The sequence below is a fragment of the Lepidochelys olivacea genome (genome assembly GCF_965140295.1).
Source record: "Lepidochelys olivacea isolate rLepOli2 genome assembly, chromosome: 3".
NCBI lineage: Eukaryota > Metazoa > Chordata > Testudines > Cheloniidae > Lepidochelys > Lepidochelys olivacea.
Window position 1 is genome coordinate 176,168,394 of NC_140413.1, and position 15,388 is coordinate 176,183,781.

Here is a 15,388-nt window from a genome sequence, read left to right on the forward strand (position 1 = left end):
TAAAGTGGAAATCTGTAGTTTTAGCACTAGATGATATCAAGTATTGGTAAGTGCAAAGGCAAGGTAACTCATTTTAAAGGTACCACAATTTATGCCTAGGGTAGTTTATGCAGTTTGAGAGAGCACTCCAGTAAGAAAAGGAGAGCAAAATGAGTTTGTGTAAGGTTCTGGCTTTGTGAACATTATTTCTTTTCTGGATTTTGTACTTTGTGTACTTTGTGAATTCGTTTATAAATTTTTACTAAATAAAAAGGCAGTACTAAACTCCTAGACATTTTCAGATGAAAATTTGGGCCCATTGAAGGTGGCAAAACTCCCATTTTCCCTGTGTGTTTGCTTCTCACCATTCCTTTTCCTCAAGCCTTCCTACTGCTTTTGTCCTCTCGAGTCACCATTGTATCTTTCATGTTACTTTTGATCGGCAGGATGCCAAAGCAAAAATGTGAAATCCAAAGATCATTCCCACACCAGACCATGGAGAAGTTCAATTCTTAGGACAACTTTGCAGCTGACATTTCTATAATGTATTTCTATAATATCACAAACCAAAACACAGGGTCCAACCACCTACAGATTTTGGGGACATTCAGATCTGGATCCAAGCACTATGACTCAAATCTTAGACCGATACCTGTGCTTATATTAATATTGGATGGGTTTTATATATGCAGTACAATCACCATTCACTAGAGCTGAGTACAATAATCCCTACCCAGAGGATTCCAGCTACAATGCTAATAACCTTTGAGTGTGTGTATGGTGGTTGCCATTCCAGCTATCAGCCCGGGGTCACGATACCTTTTTTTTTAAACTGTCACCTTCTTGTGTTGATATTTTGCAGCCAAACTGCAGACTCCTTTCCAACAGACTAAAGTCAACAATTAAACTTGTTCTTTGAATAACAGTAGCCCTGGAGTAATATAGTAATAATCAATCACTCTAACCCACCCGAGGTGTCTGCTACAAAGATGGACTTGCTTGTGTCACACATTGGAACTTGCTGCCACTATAAGTAGAAAACCTGCCAATTTTTCCAAGAAGCAAAGATAATTAAAGCAAAGTCTACAATCTTTAGTATAGTACAGTGGGGTTGATGCTGCATGAAAGGGTGTCACGTTTTCCTGCTGTAAACAAAATTCTCAAAGGAGGATGCTTTTGGCTTCTAGTATTCATACTAAAAGGACCATTATAAATCTTAGCAGATCTCTGTGAAACAGTACCATCTAAATCAATTTATAGTGTTCAAGAGGGGACAATGAAAGGATGGGTTCTAAATTAGTTACCACTCTAGAAAGAGATCTTGAAGTCTTAGTGGATAGCTCTCTGAAAAGTTCAGCTCACTGCACAGCAGTGGTCAAAAAGGCTAACAATGTTAAGAACTATTAGGAAAGAGAGAGACATTAAGATAGAAAATGTCATAATGGCACTATATAAATCCATGGTACACCCACACTTGAATATTGTGTCCAGTTCTGGTCACCTGATCTCAAAAAGGATATTGTGGAACTGGTAAAAGTTCAGAGAAGAGCAACAAAGATGATCAGTGGTCTGAAATGGCTTCCACACGAGGAGAGACTGAAAAGATTAGGGCTATTCAGCTTAGAAAAGAGATGACTAAGGGGGGATATCATAGAGGTCTGTAAAATCATAAATGGTGTGGAAAAAGTGAATAGAGAAGTGTTATTTATCCTTTTCCATAATACAAAAACCAGGTGTCACCTGATGAATTTAACAGACAGCAGATTTAATACAAACAAGAAGTAGTACTTTTCATGCAACACACAATTAACCTATGGAACTCATTGCTATGGGATCTTGTGATGGCCAAAAGCATAACTGGACTCAAAAAAGACCTTAGTAAGTTCATGGAGGATAGGTCCATCAATGGCTATTAGCCAAGATGGTCAAGGATGCAACCACATGCTCAGGGTGACCCTAAACCTCTGACTGCCAGAAGCTAAGAAAGGAAGGTAGGGGAGGATTACTCCATCGGCCCTGTTCTGTACACTCATCCTGAAGCTCTGATATTGGTCACTGTCAGAGACAACATACTGGTGTAGATAGACCATTGGTTTGATCCAGGATGGCAGTTACGTTCTGATTTTACATTTGCCACCAGTTTTTTGCATATGCAGTAGACTTTTCCCCGACTTGGTTTAAACAATATAGAAGGCTATACAACTGTTTTACTCATGAACATGCTAGGGGAGACCAATAAACTTGGCTGATGCTTCTGAGAACGCCACTGTGGGTTGCTTTTCAGTGCAACATGTTGAAACTTAGCCATATGAGTCATATGACTAGGAGCTGCAAAGTAAAAAGCCCAAGCCTACTGGCATTGAAGTCAACAGGATTTGGCCTCCTTGAGACACTATAGTAGGATAAGCATCTCATATCTAATCAATAAACATGCATCTGAAAGTATCACTCAAGTTGCTTATTAAATCTGACCTCTCTGTTTCCCTAACAGATCCTCCAAGAGTTAGAATATGGTCCCTCGGTAGACTGGTGGGCTTTGGGTGTTCTGATGTATGAAATGATGGCTGGGCAACCTCCTTTCGAAGCTGACAATGAAGATGATCTCTTTGAATCCATCCTTCATGATGATGTGCTCTACCCAGTCTGGCTCAGCAAAGAAGCTGTCAGCATTTTAAAAGCAGTGAGTCTTCCATTTCTTTTTCTCTTGTTCTTCCTTTTTTCATAGAATCATAGAATATCAAGGTTGTAAGGGACCTCAGGAGGTCATCTAGTCCAACCCCCTGCTCAAAGTAGGACCAATCCTCAATTTTTGCCCCAGATCCCTAAATGGTCCACCTCAAGGATTGAACTCAGAACCCTGGGTTTAGCAGGCCAATGCTCAAACCACTGAGCTATCCCTCTCCCCTTTTTCCTTTTCTTCTTTTTATTCCCTTGCTAAAAATTGAATTTACCTTCAGTAGTTTAGAACAGTCACCACTGGGAGTTCAACCACAGTTCAGAGTGCCACTATTAGGGTAATGGGGCCTGGGATAAATTACACTTCTTGTGGGAAAGGAACAGAATGTTTGTGTTCCTTGCGGTTGTATGCTGTATAAATCTAGGCAGAACCATGTTTCAGGGAAAATCACAATCAGCTAGAGCTGTGTTATCACTCTGACACTTTACACACTGTATGCTCACTAGGAGCAAGGGAAGCATTATGTAATTAGAGAAACAGTGTCAGTGTTTTTATTTTAATCCACATATAAACTTTGCCACCCTGCTGCCTTTTTTAACATGTTGTCAAAAAATATTTTAAAGTTGTATGTTGTTTTCCTTACTTGACACAATGCCATTTTTAAACAAATGTTCCCACTATAATGCAAGTAACTTTGCTTTGGTCCTTCACCCCAGGTGAGCTGGGTGATTGACAGAATCTTGTCAAATCCAGGTGAGTTTTGCTTGTCAGGTGGCCAAAGCATGTCACCCAGTAACTTTGGTGATTGTGACACATTCTTGCGCGATCTACTTAATGATCAGTCCCGTACTGCATCCCAGTGGTAAATTGGGGGCTTTCAGTTTGAGAAGAACTTTAAAGGTTGTGTCTTACCATAATAAGGTCTGTATAAGGTTTCATTCTGCAAGTGGCACAGAAAGCTGGAGTGAACGTTGACTTGGACAGCACTGGGGCAAGAAGCATCATTCAATGACTCTTTTTATGCACCTTATTCTTGTCCTTAGCTGAAATGACTCTTTCATGTGTCCTGCCTTGTGCACAGTAAGGCATGTGAGTTATTTTCCCTGAGTGGTTAAGATTTATGGACCTGAGCTGTAACATTGGGATCAGTGTCTAAACCCTCATGAAGATGAGGCTCCAACTTTTTGTTTGGTTCATTATGGACAGGGGCCACTGTCAACAGTCAGATCTGCATCTCAGCTTCTTTAAAGTTCAGGGCTGTTGGAATTGAGGTTTTGGTTCATGCCCACATGAGATATCTGTTCCCATCACTCTATACAAGGACTTGCCCTAAAAATCCATATCTTACTGGGCTATATATTCTCCCCTGTCATGGAAACACTTGTGATAGGGAGAAAGTGCCATGATAACTCATCATGAAATGTTCAGTTTCAGAGCCATTCTCCACTCTTTTAGGAGTCATATGATTTACATTTGTGTATCTCATTTGTGGTGCAAACAGGCAGCTAGACGTCTAGCTGTTAATGTTTGTGCCCGGAGCTTGCTGAAGACTCACAAATCCAGATGCACAATCAGACCTATTGTGTAAGTGACACATTTTTGTGAAAAATAAATGCAATGACACATAGTAGGTTGGTTTCCTGTAATGTTGATTTGTTGTCAGTTTATAATTCTGGTTAGTCTGTTCTTCTGCCAATATCTTTTGATACTAGCCATGGTTATTTTTACCTTACTGTGATCCCTTGTTAATGTCTTTCTGTTTGTAGTTTGTTATCATTAATGCCCTTTTTAAACTCTACAAAGAGAGTTACAACCATAAACCATCTTTTATATTTTAAAAAGATATATTCCCGGTTGGGCCAGTTCCTCAGCTGGCATAAATCAGTTGAAGTCAATGGAACTGTGCCAGTATACACCAGCTGAGCATCTGGCCCCTTACATTTAGCAATCTGCTTGTGTCTGTGTAGTTATTGTCTGAACATTAGAAACTTGTGATCTTTGTCTAATACTTTAGCCACATTGTCAGATGAAGAACAGGAAAAACAGAGGAAATAGAGAGGCGTCTGTGTATTTTACTGCTGAATACTAACAAGGGATTAGCTTTGGAACAGTTTATTTCCTTACATTGTACTTTCAGACATGGGTCTTGTTCTTTAGACACTACATTTTCACAGCCCTTCAAATAGTGTTCGGGGAAAATTTAACAAAACGCCATACATTTACCTCAAATGTAATTTTCAGATCAGTGTTTTAAATTTTAAATTGTATGCAAGAATCAATTTTCCATTTTTAATTCCCACAAAAAAAATCTAAGGACAATTTTCCAGTAAACATTAACCACAGCACGTTATTTATCCTACAAGAACAGATCTTTTTTAGGCCTGTTTCTGTGAATGTGTAGGAGATGCAATTTAAAGTTCCATTCTGTCATGTGAGAGGCACAATTATTCATTGAAATGAGAATATTTACTGCTGATAGTGCTGGAATGCATGATAGATTGTGTAGCAAGCCAGATTGTGCCCAGCACTGTGTTTGTCTGCTAGAGATGGAGAGAAAGGCTGTGTCTATCTAGCCTACTGCCAGTGTGTTTTGCATTCCCCTCGGTACCTGATCCACCGAGGATATAGGTCTGCTCAAGCTCTCAGCCTTAGAGCCTGGTGGCTTAGCTCAGGCTTAAAAGATTTGGAGGTCTGGAGGTCCTTAGTTCAATCCACAGTATGGGAGCCATCACATAAGTGGAATTTGGGATTTGAGCTGCTGTAGGCTTCAGACACTTGGGATGAGTTTCCTCTGGTTTCCACTGTCTGTGGGTTACTGATCTCCTTCTGTGCTTGACCATATAGGATATGAGTCTGTTTCAGTCCCCTGCTACTGAGTCTGTCTGCTTAGTTCAAGTTGTAGGGATTTGTGTTTAGCACTGGAGGTGTTTAGTTTGAGTCCTTGATGAGCTCCTACTTGTGTGACGGCCTGGCATCTTGGCCAACCCCAGAGATTGAACTGGGGACCTCCAAAGTTAAACCTATAGATGGGTGCTGGTAACAGATGCATATAATCTGTGACTCAGGCATAGAGGCAGACATGTAACCTGCACTGACCAGTGGGTTATAACTTCACTAGCCTTTTTTGGAAAATCTCTATTCTCATCTGTATAGGTTCTTATGACATGCTCATCACCGTAGTATTTGAGCTCCTTCTAGTAATGCACTAAACAATGTGACTAACATCTATCACATGTTGTTTGTTTACTCATCCTCTCCACAGAGGGAGAAGTATGTGCTGTTGAGTATCTTGTTTGGGTCATTTGGGGATTTTAAAAAAAATATACACGTTGCTATGTGATTTTTAGAGAAGGCCAGGTCAAAGAAATGTGCCTTGCACTTGGAGCAGAAGGTGGTGAGGTTTTGAGGGTCCTTAATTCGTGGAGGAGTTCATTCCACAGTCTCAGATTGTCCCCAAGAAACTTCTGTCCCCCACACTGATGAGCTTTACCCTTATTGTAGCAAGCTCCCTTGTGCCAAAGGAGCAAAGTTGCCAACCACCCTTTTTTATCCTGGAGTTTTAAGCGGTCTTTTAGATATGCTGAGCCTAGGCCTTTGAGTGCCTTGAAGATAAGGACCAAGACTTTGAACTTGATTCAAAATTGATTGTGGGACATCAGTGTAGAGAATGAATGACAGGTTTGATGTGTTTGTGGTAGGAGAACATGTGCTGAAGTGTTCTGATTCTATACTACTGGGAGTTTCCTAAGTGCTGAAGTCTTCATGCCCAGGTAAATCACATTACTGTACTCCAGCTGAGAGGGAGTGAAATGTGTGAATAAGTGAGGCCAGATCATCATCATCCACCACAATGGGATGGAGTCTGCTAGCCAACCAGAGATGATATAGAAAGCTTTACTCCTGGATGCAGCTATGTGAGAGCTGAGCACCAACTTCACGAGTACACCTGCACAATGGACTGAATTGGCCAATTGTGGTGTGTACTTTTAACCAAAGACTGCAAAAGTGGCTGTGAACTCTTCAAAGTGTTTCCCTCTGCCCATCAGTGTCAACTCTCTATTGCTGCTGTTCAGCTTAAGCCAGTCATTCTTCAGCTATAAGCTGATCTCATCCAAGCACTGGGCCATCTTGATGCTAGGTCATAGCAGTATCGTCAGATGTGGTGAAGGACAGGTAGAACTGTGTCTCATCCACATATTGCTGGCACTTGAGTCAGTGTCATCAGACCCATTCACCTACTAGTTGCATGTAGCTACTGAAAAAGACCAGAGAGAATTGATCCTTGTGGAACTACACAAGTCAGGGGTCTACTGGTGGAGGTGCAGTTTCCCAGTACTATTCATTGGGTGCATGCCTCTAGGAAAAACTCAAGACCATTTTAATGCATTGCCCTGTACCCCTGCCCACCACTCTCAGGTGAGGTCAGCAGTGTCAAATATTGTGAGGTCCTGGGGGATGAGAATGGACGTCTGTCCTCTAGCCTTTGATAGGAGGAGATCATGCATCAGTGCCCCTAAGGCAATTTCAGTTCCACGTCCTACCCTGAAACCAGACAGTGCCAGGTCTAGAATGTTAGCTTCAGTTAACAATGACCATGTTCTCCATCTGTTCCAAGAGATCTGGTGCCTATCTATGGGCAGCACCCCAGGAACTTCCACTGGAACAGTGCATCTCTGCACCCTACTGCTGGCTGTGCCTCAACAGACCAGCTGAGTCGTAAATGTTTACCACCGTCCATATTATTCCAGCAAAGGTCTCTCTATTCCTTGCTGTGACTATATATGAAGCACTTTTGCTCTCCTTGAATTACAAAGTATGAGACCTTCTGACACTCAGTACTGCTCTTGCAAATTTCAGGATTCCCAAGCTGCTGTTCAGGTTCCTATGCCACCTTCTCTGTTTCTAGTATCAGAAGAGGGAAGCTGACTTGTTACAGTTTCTGCTCCTGCAGAGTGAGGGGATGGCTGAATGGGAAGCTGCATTGGGCGCCTTATCTCTTGGTCACCAAAGTTGGAGGAATAGGGTCATGAATTGCTGAGTCACTACAGAACTATGGAGGCCTATTAATGGGTCTTCCTTGTGTTTAAAGCTGGTTCTAGAAATTAAAAGGACATGATCAGATAGTTTCAGCTCCAAATTTGACCCTATTTTAGAATTGACCTGATAGAAAATATTCTTCACATTCTAACAGTAAAATTTGCAAAAACACCTAAGGTACATTTTCCAAAATGACACAGGGCCAGTTTTTCCAAGGTATTTAGTCACCTAAAGATGCAGATAGGTGCCTAGTCAGATATTTAAAAGCACCTAAATAGTTGATTTCAATGGGAGCTAGGCACCTAATCTGCTGAGATGATTTTGAAAATCCCACTGGGTGCCGATCTGCTTCTTTAGGTGCCTAAATACCGTGGACAGTTTGTCTGTTAAACACTTAGCTGCCTAAGTCTCATGACCTACAGCATCAGATTCTCATTTACACTAAGACCCCTTTACACTGCCAGAGTGGTGTAAAGGTGCATTAATGTAACTGAGTGTTGGGCCCATGGTATTAATTTTAATTTACTGCTATGTCAGCAAGAGTCCAGTCCTGCTCCCATTTAAACCATTGCGAGTTTTGGCATCAGCTTCACTGGGAGCAGGATCCAGCCTCAAGAAATTAAACAAACAAATAAATAAATAAATAAAAAAGCAATAAATAAAAAGGCAATAGCTATGACTAACACATGATCCTATGGCTTTTGATGTGGTTCTTCTGCTGCATCAGCACCATCCCGCCATGTGGCGGTTGATAGGAAAGTTCTCTTAGTCTATAATTGTATTGACAATTACATCATCAGTGATGCTTTGGCAAACTGGGAGATGAATAATCTGCACTGGCTTGTGCTCCACTGAAAATAGAGGGGAAATGAACTGATATTTATCACATGGAAAAAGGACAAAAGGGGTTTTTGGATAATGTCCATTTCAGCCTTTTAAGAGATTACAGACGATGGCAAACATAGAAACGCAGAATATCAGGGTTGGAAGGGACCTCAGGAGGTCATCTAGTCCAACCCCCTGCTCAAAGCAGGACCAATCCCCAATTTTTGCCCCAGATCCCTAAATGGCCCCCTCCAGGATTGAACTCACAACCCTGGGTTTAGCAGGCCAATGCTCAAACCACTGAGCTATCCCTTCCCCTGATACTTTTATTGGTATTATTTCATCAGGTCTCTTCATCCTTGGTATCCACATATGAGTCCTATTAGGTTGTGGGGTAGACTACTAAACAACCCTAATTAGTAGCATCTTAATGTCCTGCACTTTAAAAAAAAATACTTGTGCCGATGCCTGCAGCCTGGTATGAGGATAGGTCCAGATATAGACAGAGACCAGCTTATATTGCTTTGATATCTGGATAACACAGCACAAAAAGCATATCATATGGCTTCCATGTTATTCTTCTCCAAGGTGCAGTGCTGCTGGTTCCTGGTCTCCTCTCTCTCCCAGTCACTTATCTTCTCCTGTGTGTGAATAAAGCAGAGGAACCTGGGAATGTGTTTTGTGGTTTTCTCAGTATATCGTCATCCTTTGATAAAGTCTCTTTCAAAAATTGTTTTTATTTCCCCTAGCAGAAAATACAGGCAGTTACTGACATGAGACTTGCCTTCTATTGGGGAACCTGGAGAAACAGTGAAAATAGCTCACTTGAATTTCAGACCAAGCTGGAAGTGCTGTCCTTGGGTTGGCTGATATGATATTTTGAACCACAATGTACTGCAGAAGAAATGCACTGTACCTTTAAGAAGATAGTCGGTTATGCTCCTATCAATTGCTGTTCCAGCTATGGGTCACGTGTTCATTGGGAGAGACCATGTTAAGGGCTGCTGTAACTGCTTCTGTAGCAGCTGAAATAAGTTTTACAGGGATGAATCAGAAAACAAAACAAAACAAAACCCTACCGAAACAAAATCCTTAAGGCTTAGCAACCCTAACTGTGAAGCAGGCTATGCAGATTATCCTGTAAAAAGCAATGCCCTATCCTCCGTGGAGGACGCTAACAATCCCACTGCCATATCTGTTTGCTGCAGGGCCCTTAGCCAATATTTCCCCATCACTCATGGTTATGGAATATGCTGTGCAGTGGCCGGTTGTCTTCCTCCACTGTAGAGGCTGGTTTTCAGTCAGATTGCAGTTTGTGAAGTACTTTGGATGAAAAGCATGGCAGGGATGTAAAATATTACTGCTCTTTCAAGAGAAAGGCACCTGGAAGTTCTCATCCTAGCTCAGACAAAAAATGCAAAGATTGTAACCTGAGTTTTAAAATAGAAGGAAAAGTCAATATTTTAATTCTCATTAAGTTTATTTTCCATCAGAATACTGTTAAAAAGCTGCCAGTACTGGCTTAAGAATATGAAAAGCTAACAAAGCACCAAAATACACATGAAGCTGATTGTTTGCCATTGGAAATTGTGAGGAAGGATGCTCTGGTCATTGGAAAAAGTGCAAAACTCAAAAATTTGTATTTAATAATATTTAACTGATAGTGTTTAACTGTTTTAAAACCCTGATCACTCTCCCATACTCAAGTATACTGCATATATAGAGAGCCAAATATGTAAAATTTCATGGAAGAATCTAGCTCACTCACACATTGGCCAGAGTGACAAAGTCCATGGGACCTTATTCTCCCCAGTATCATTTACAGCCATGCAGAATTCACCTGAGTGTGACTACATGCAGTGCGTGACTTTTTATGGGAACACCCTGAATTATATTGTTTTCACAGAAGTCATGGTCATGAAATATTTATTATCTTAATTATGATTCTTAGAATCTGGCCCTTATTGGGAGCAAGGGAGAGAAGGGTAGCACCTAAGCAGGGGCCTCCTGGCAGCATTATACCTGCAGAGGCCAGGAGCAGGTATAATGACTCAAGAGGCACTGAGTAGAATTCACTATCAGCAGCTTTTGCTACACATGTAGAGAATAGTCATAGGCTATGTTCTCTTCAGCCAAGTCTCAGAGCCACTGGCTCTTGTGTAAGGGTGGTGCAGAGCCATGCCCCAGCCCACTCCAGGATGAGAATACACTCCCTCTGGCAGCTGCTTAGAGTGTGACTTAGTCTCCTTCTATCACTGCCAGTGCAAACAAATAAATTATGCCTACGTCCTTTGTGGGAGCGCTGGGAACTAAGGACGAGGTCCCTGCACCTTTTCTTCCATCTCCAGCATGTCTGCTACAGCATCCATATTGTGATCGTATGAATTCAAGAAAAGCAATTGAATTAACAATTCTTGAATTGACAATTGAATTAACAAATCTAAAATAATATTTATGGCAGACAAAATCAGAGTGGCTAAAATAATAGCCTCCCTGAACTTCTATCCTTTATGCATCCGATGAAGTGAGCTGTAGCTCACGAAAGCTTATGCTCAAATAAATTGGTTAGTCTCTAAGGTGCCACAAGTACTCCTTTTCTTTATCCTGAAGATGACTCTGGAGGGTTTAATAATTTGCTGCTGTGTTTACCAGTTTTGTCTAACACTGGAAGCAGGAGTAGAAATACTGAAAGGGAGTCTGTTCCCACCCAGGTGAAATTAGGAAATTCCTGAAATTGTTGAGGGAGCCTTTCCCCATGAGATTTACAAGTAGGAGTCTCAGATGAGTTCCCCTAGAGGGATTCCTATCACTCATGCAGGAAATACAGCCCTTTCTAGGAGAGTATCCTTACAAGGAGCTGCACTGAGAATGTGTGGTTGGATTGCAAATAATTATGAACCATATGTCACTAATATTTTGTAACTTCTCCTTTCCTCAGTTCATGACCAAAAATCCAAATAAGCGACTAGGCTGTGTGGCATCGCAAAATGGGGAGGACGCGATTAAACAGCATCCGTTCTTTAAGGAAATTGACTGGGTTCTTCTAGAACAAAGGAAAATCAAGCCACCCTTCAAACCTCGGATTGTAAGTAGCAGTTTGAGTAAACTCTAGAGATAACTTGTTTAAAAATTTGTACTTGTTGGTTTCTTTTGCTGTATTAAGAAACTATGCACCTGAAGTTGAAATAACAGAGTAAGTGCCTTGCTGAAGAGATTGCCCTGGTATTGGTTCCTCTGAAGGTAAGTGTCCAATTAGAATACACTGTAACATTTTTGTATTCAGTCTCTTTGCAAACTGAAGAGAGCCCACAATCCTATTTTAAAGCTTTTCCTCAGTTTCTATGGATATCTCAGTCTGAGGAATGTGTTTCAAGTTATATACATTCTTAGTAGGAATTATGCAATAGTCCCACCTTGGTAAACCTTTGTGGTTGTGGTGTTTAGGAAAATGTTTCTGATTACATCAAATACAAATATAATAAAACAACATTAAGGACTAAAACCAGTAAAGGAAAGAAAAATGTTTAATGGTCTAGTTATGTCCAGATACCTGTCTGTTACTAAGTAATAATAAAGTATCATATTTTAAATTAACAAATGTAAATAAACATCCACCTCTCTTCTAAAGCAACCAAACCCAGGCAAAATAGTTTTCATTATTCTTTTCTTCCTCTAAATGAAAATCACCAAACAAATGAGATGTATTTATATTTTACAAAAATGTCAGCTTTTGGGCTAAGAATATGTATGGCAAACTTTATGATGAGGTATTTGAAAACATTGGCTTAGAGTCTAATGAAAGAACAGACTCTTGACTATCGCACTGCACGTATGGTACTTTTATACCTAATCCGAAAATATTACTTTCCACTGGGTGCCAAAGTTTTGGAAACCCTCATGCTTCTTTTAATTTTGTTCCCTCTTTATTGTAGTGTTTGGTCTTGTCTGCAAGTATGATCAATGTTCTGTTTGTGTCTTTCTTCAGAGAGTTTATGAAGATATTAAAAAACATTAGACCCAATGAATCCAAGTGTCATAAAAATTAGGTGCAGAAAAGACCTGTTAAGTCATCTAGTCTGTCCCATGTGTCTATGCAGAATTTTCCTCTGTGGTATGACCATGTAGATGCATATATCCCAAGTGACTGGGCTTTCACCACTTCACTTGGAGAATATGCCACTACCAAATAGATTTCACTCACAGGAATATGTCAAAATTTAAATCTAAATCTTCCCTTTCCTAATTTCATCCAATTTAGCTCAAATTTTACCCCCTCGTACTCTCCTCATTAATTTCTTCCCATTCATTGTTCACACCCATCAAATATTTGTAAACAGTTAAGTCTGAGTTCAGGTTTAGCCAGCCTAGATATATCTAGCTCTTTTAACATTTCCACATACATGTCCTTTCATCCCATAATCATTTTTTTTTTTGCTCTTCTCTAAACCTGTCCTGTTTGTCAACATTTTTCTAGTAATGGACTGACCAGAACTCAAGGTAAAGTTTTAAATGAATCCACACTTGCTTTACCCCAGGCCACCAATATCGCCCTAGTTCCCTAGAGATTTCTGAAACTAATTGTCAGTGATCCAGTATGTCTGTCAGCTATTTTTCCTTAATATCCCAGGATATATATACATATTATCTACTGGTAGTTTTGCATACATTCATTTTTTCTAGCTATTCCCTTATCTCTACTTTATCAATAGCCATTTTGCAAGATCTTCATTATTTAATTGTCCAAATGATTTTTTGTTTTTCTTCTTATTAAAAACCAAAAGAATTCAGTATCTCAGCCATTTTGACTGATCATTGATATAACCTCTCCTAATATGTTAATGGACCTTCTTTCTTTCTGATAATTCTTTCTCTCCCAATATATTGCAAAAGCCATTTTTATTTCCTTTCACACCCTTTTGATAGCCTTAACTCCTTTTGCATATTTGCTCCTTTTTCCTTACACCACTGTTAATATTTTTGTTTGGTTACCTCTTCCATTTCCATTGAGATTTGCTGGTGACCTCTAAGCAGTTCCTTGTAAAGCTAGAGTGGCAACTGGTGGCTCCTGAAATACTTACTTGTAGGGGTAATATGTTGCACCGTAATTATGCTGGTTTTTATGATCCTTCAGGCTGCTTCCACAGTGTTGGATTTCCATACTTCTCATCACACCTTATTGACCAGCTTTCTTAGTTCTCCAGACTTCGCCTTCCTGAAATCTAGTAGCCTTGTACAGCTTCTTTCTGTGAAACCTTTCCTTACAATGGTGAATTCAAAAATGTTATAGTCTGGTCTATTATTTTCTCGTTCTCAATCTGTTCCCCCTCTGAATAAAAAGTAGATCAAGGATAACTTCTCTTCTAACTTGACTCTATCAGTTCTTACAGTTAGCATCTCCCCACTCTGAAAGTGCACCATGCATAATTAATTACACTATGTGATTATTTTGTGCCAGCTCCATAGTTTTGCACCCGTTTAGTTTTTCCCTGTTTTATTAGCATCCCCAGGCAAGATCATCAGAAAGTTTTACTGCACCTCTTACTTGGGAAAGTGATATCAATTGGAAAAGAAAAGTGTGACATGTACTGAGTGTTGACAAAAGGATTACACAATGAGAACACAATTATAAACAGTGCAACCTCAAAGTCGGAGGTACATCCAGTGAGATCCAGATGGGTCAGTGTTAGGCCAATAAAATGTAATATCTTCATAAATAATCCAGAAGAAGATTTTATATGGACACCAATCTAGGAAAGATTGCACATACATTCAGTAAAAGGTGGAAGGGTGAAAGTACAGAAGACTAAAACAAATGGAATGGAAAGTATATAGAATTCCTCTTTAAATTTGATTCAATTTAATAAACTTGACTGTTTTCAATCCTGACAAAGGTGCACTTGAAGTGCTCTACAATTTTTAACTTCTTGCAATTCTGTGAAGGAAATATTGACTGATTAAGAATGTCATCTAAAAATGTAAAAGGATGAAACGGCTTGATATACAACTGTGAGGTTAGGAAGACTTAACATAGTGAGCACACCTTTGAGACAAGAGGCCTGATTTGTAGTCAGAAAATAGGCAGACATTTACATGCACTGTGAATGCACATAGCTTCAAATGCACACAAGGCCTATCTAGTCGTGTGTGTTTCGAAATTCCAGATTTGCATGCACATACAGAGTGGTGCCTGTGCAAAGGAGGCACATATTTACACAATATGCAGCTGTTTTCTGACCAAGACCTAAGATGACTAAGGGGGATTTTGCTATCTACCTGTGTCACAGATATTTGAGGAAGAAAAGAGGGATATTGATTTAAGTGAATTATGGGTAGTAAAATTACAAATAAAGGCCTTAAATTTTAAAAAAAAGGAAACTTAAGACATTAGGGAAAATGGTCGAACACTGAGGTCAGTAGAATAATCTGCCAAAGGAGGTGACTGAGGCATCAGGACTGGAATTAATTCTGAGCAAATATCTAGAGTAAATTCTGACTCAGCTATACCTGTGTTACCCAAGAAACCCTAGAAATGTGGGAGAATTCCTGACATATCCTGGCAATCCTTTCCATCCATACTGGCTTTTATTCTTGCTGTGCTTACTGTAGGCGTGATCCAAAACTCATTGATATCAATGCCAAGAGAGACTCCCATTGAATCTGTTGGGCTTTGGATCAGTCCCTGTTTCAAAGAGGGCAAAGATCCCTCTGCAGAGTGATAGAGGAAACCATAGCAGCTATTAGAAAGGACAATATCTGGGGTATGCAGTAATGGTCATGCTCCCAACCTCTTCTATTGGTACTCCTTTTCTTTTTGTGAATACAGACTAACACGGCTGCTACTCTGAAATTGGTCCAGTATGTCACTTTCAA

The 15,388-nt window shown here is 40.1% G+C and overlaps 1 protein-coding gene across 4 annotated transcripts in view; it reads left to right on the top strand.

Annotated features, from left to right (window-relative positions):
* Positions 1–15,388, top strand: part of PRKCE (protein kinase C epsilon) — a 532,143-nt gene that overhangs the window by 490,383 nt on the left and 26,372 nt on the right. For all 4 annotated transcript variants that reach the window (XM_084622252.1, XM_084622253.1, XM_084622254.1 and 1 more), the window contains 2 exons: positions 2,471–2,659; positions 11,457–11,603. In XM_084622252.1, the coding sequence (XP_084478378.1) occupies positions 2,471–2,659; positions 11,457–11,603 (336 nt within the window). The remainder of the gene's footprint in view (positions 1–2,470; positions 2,660–11,456; positions 11,604–15,388) is intronic.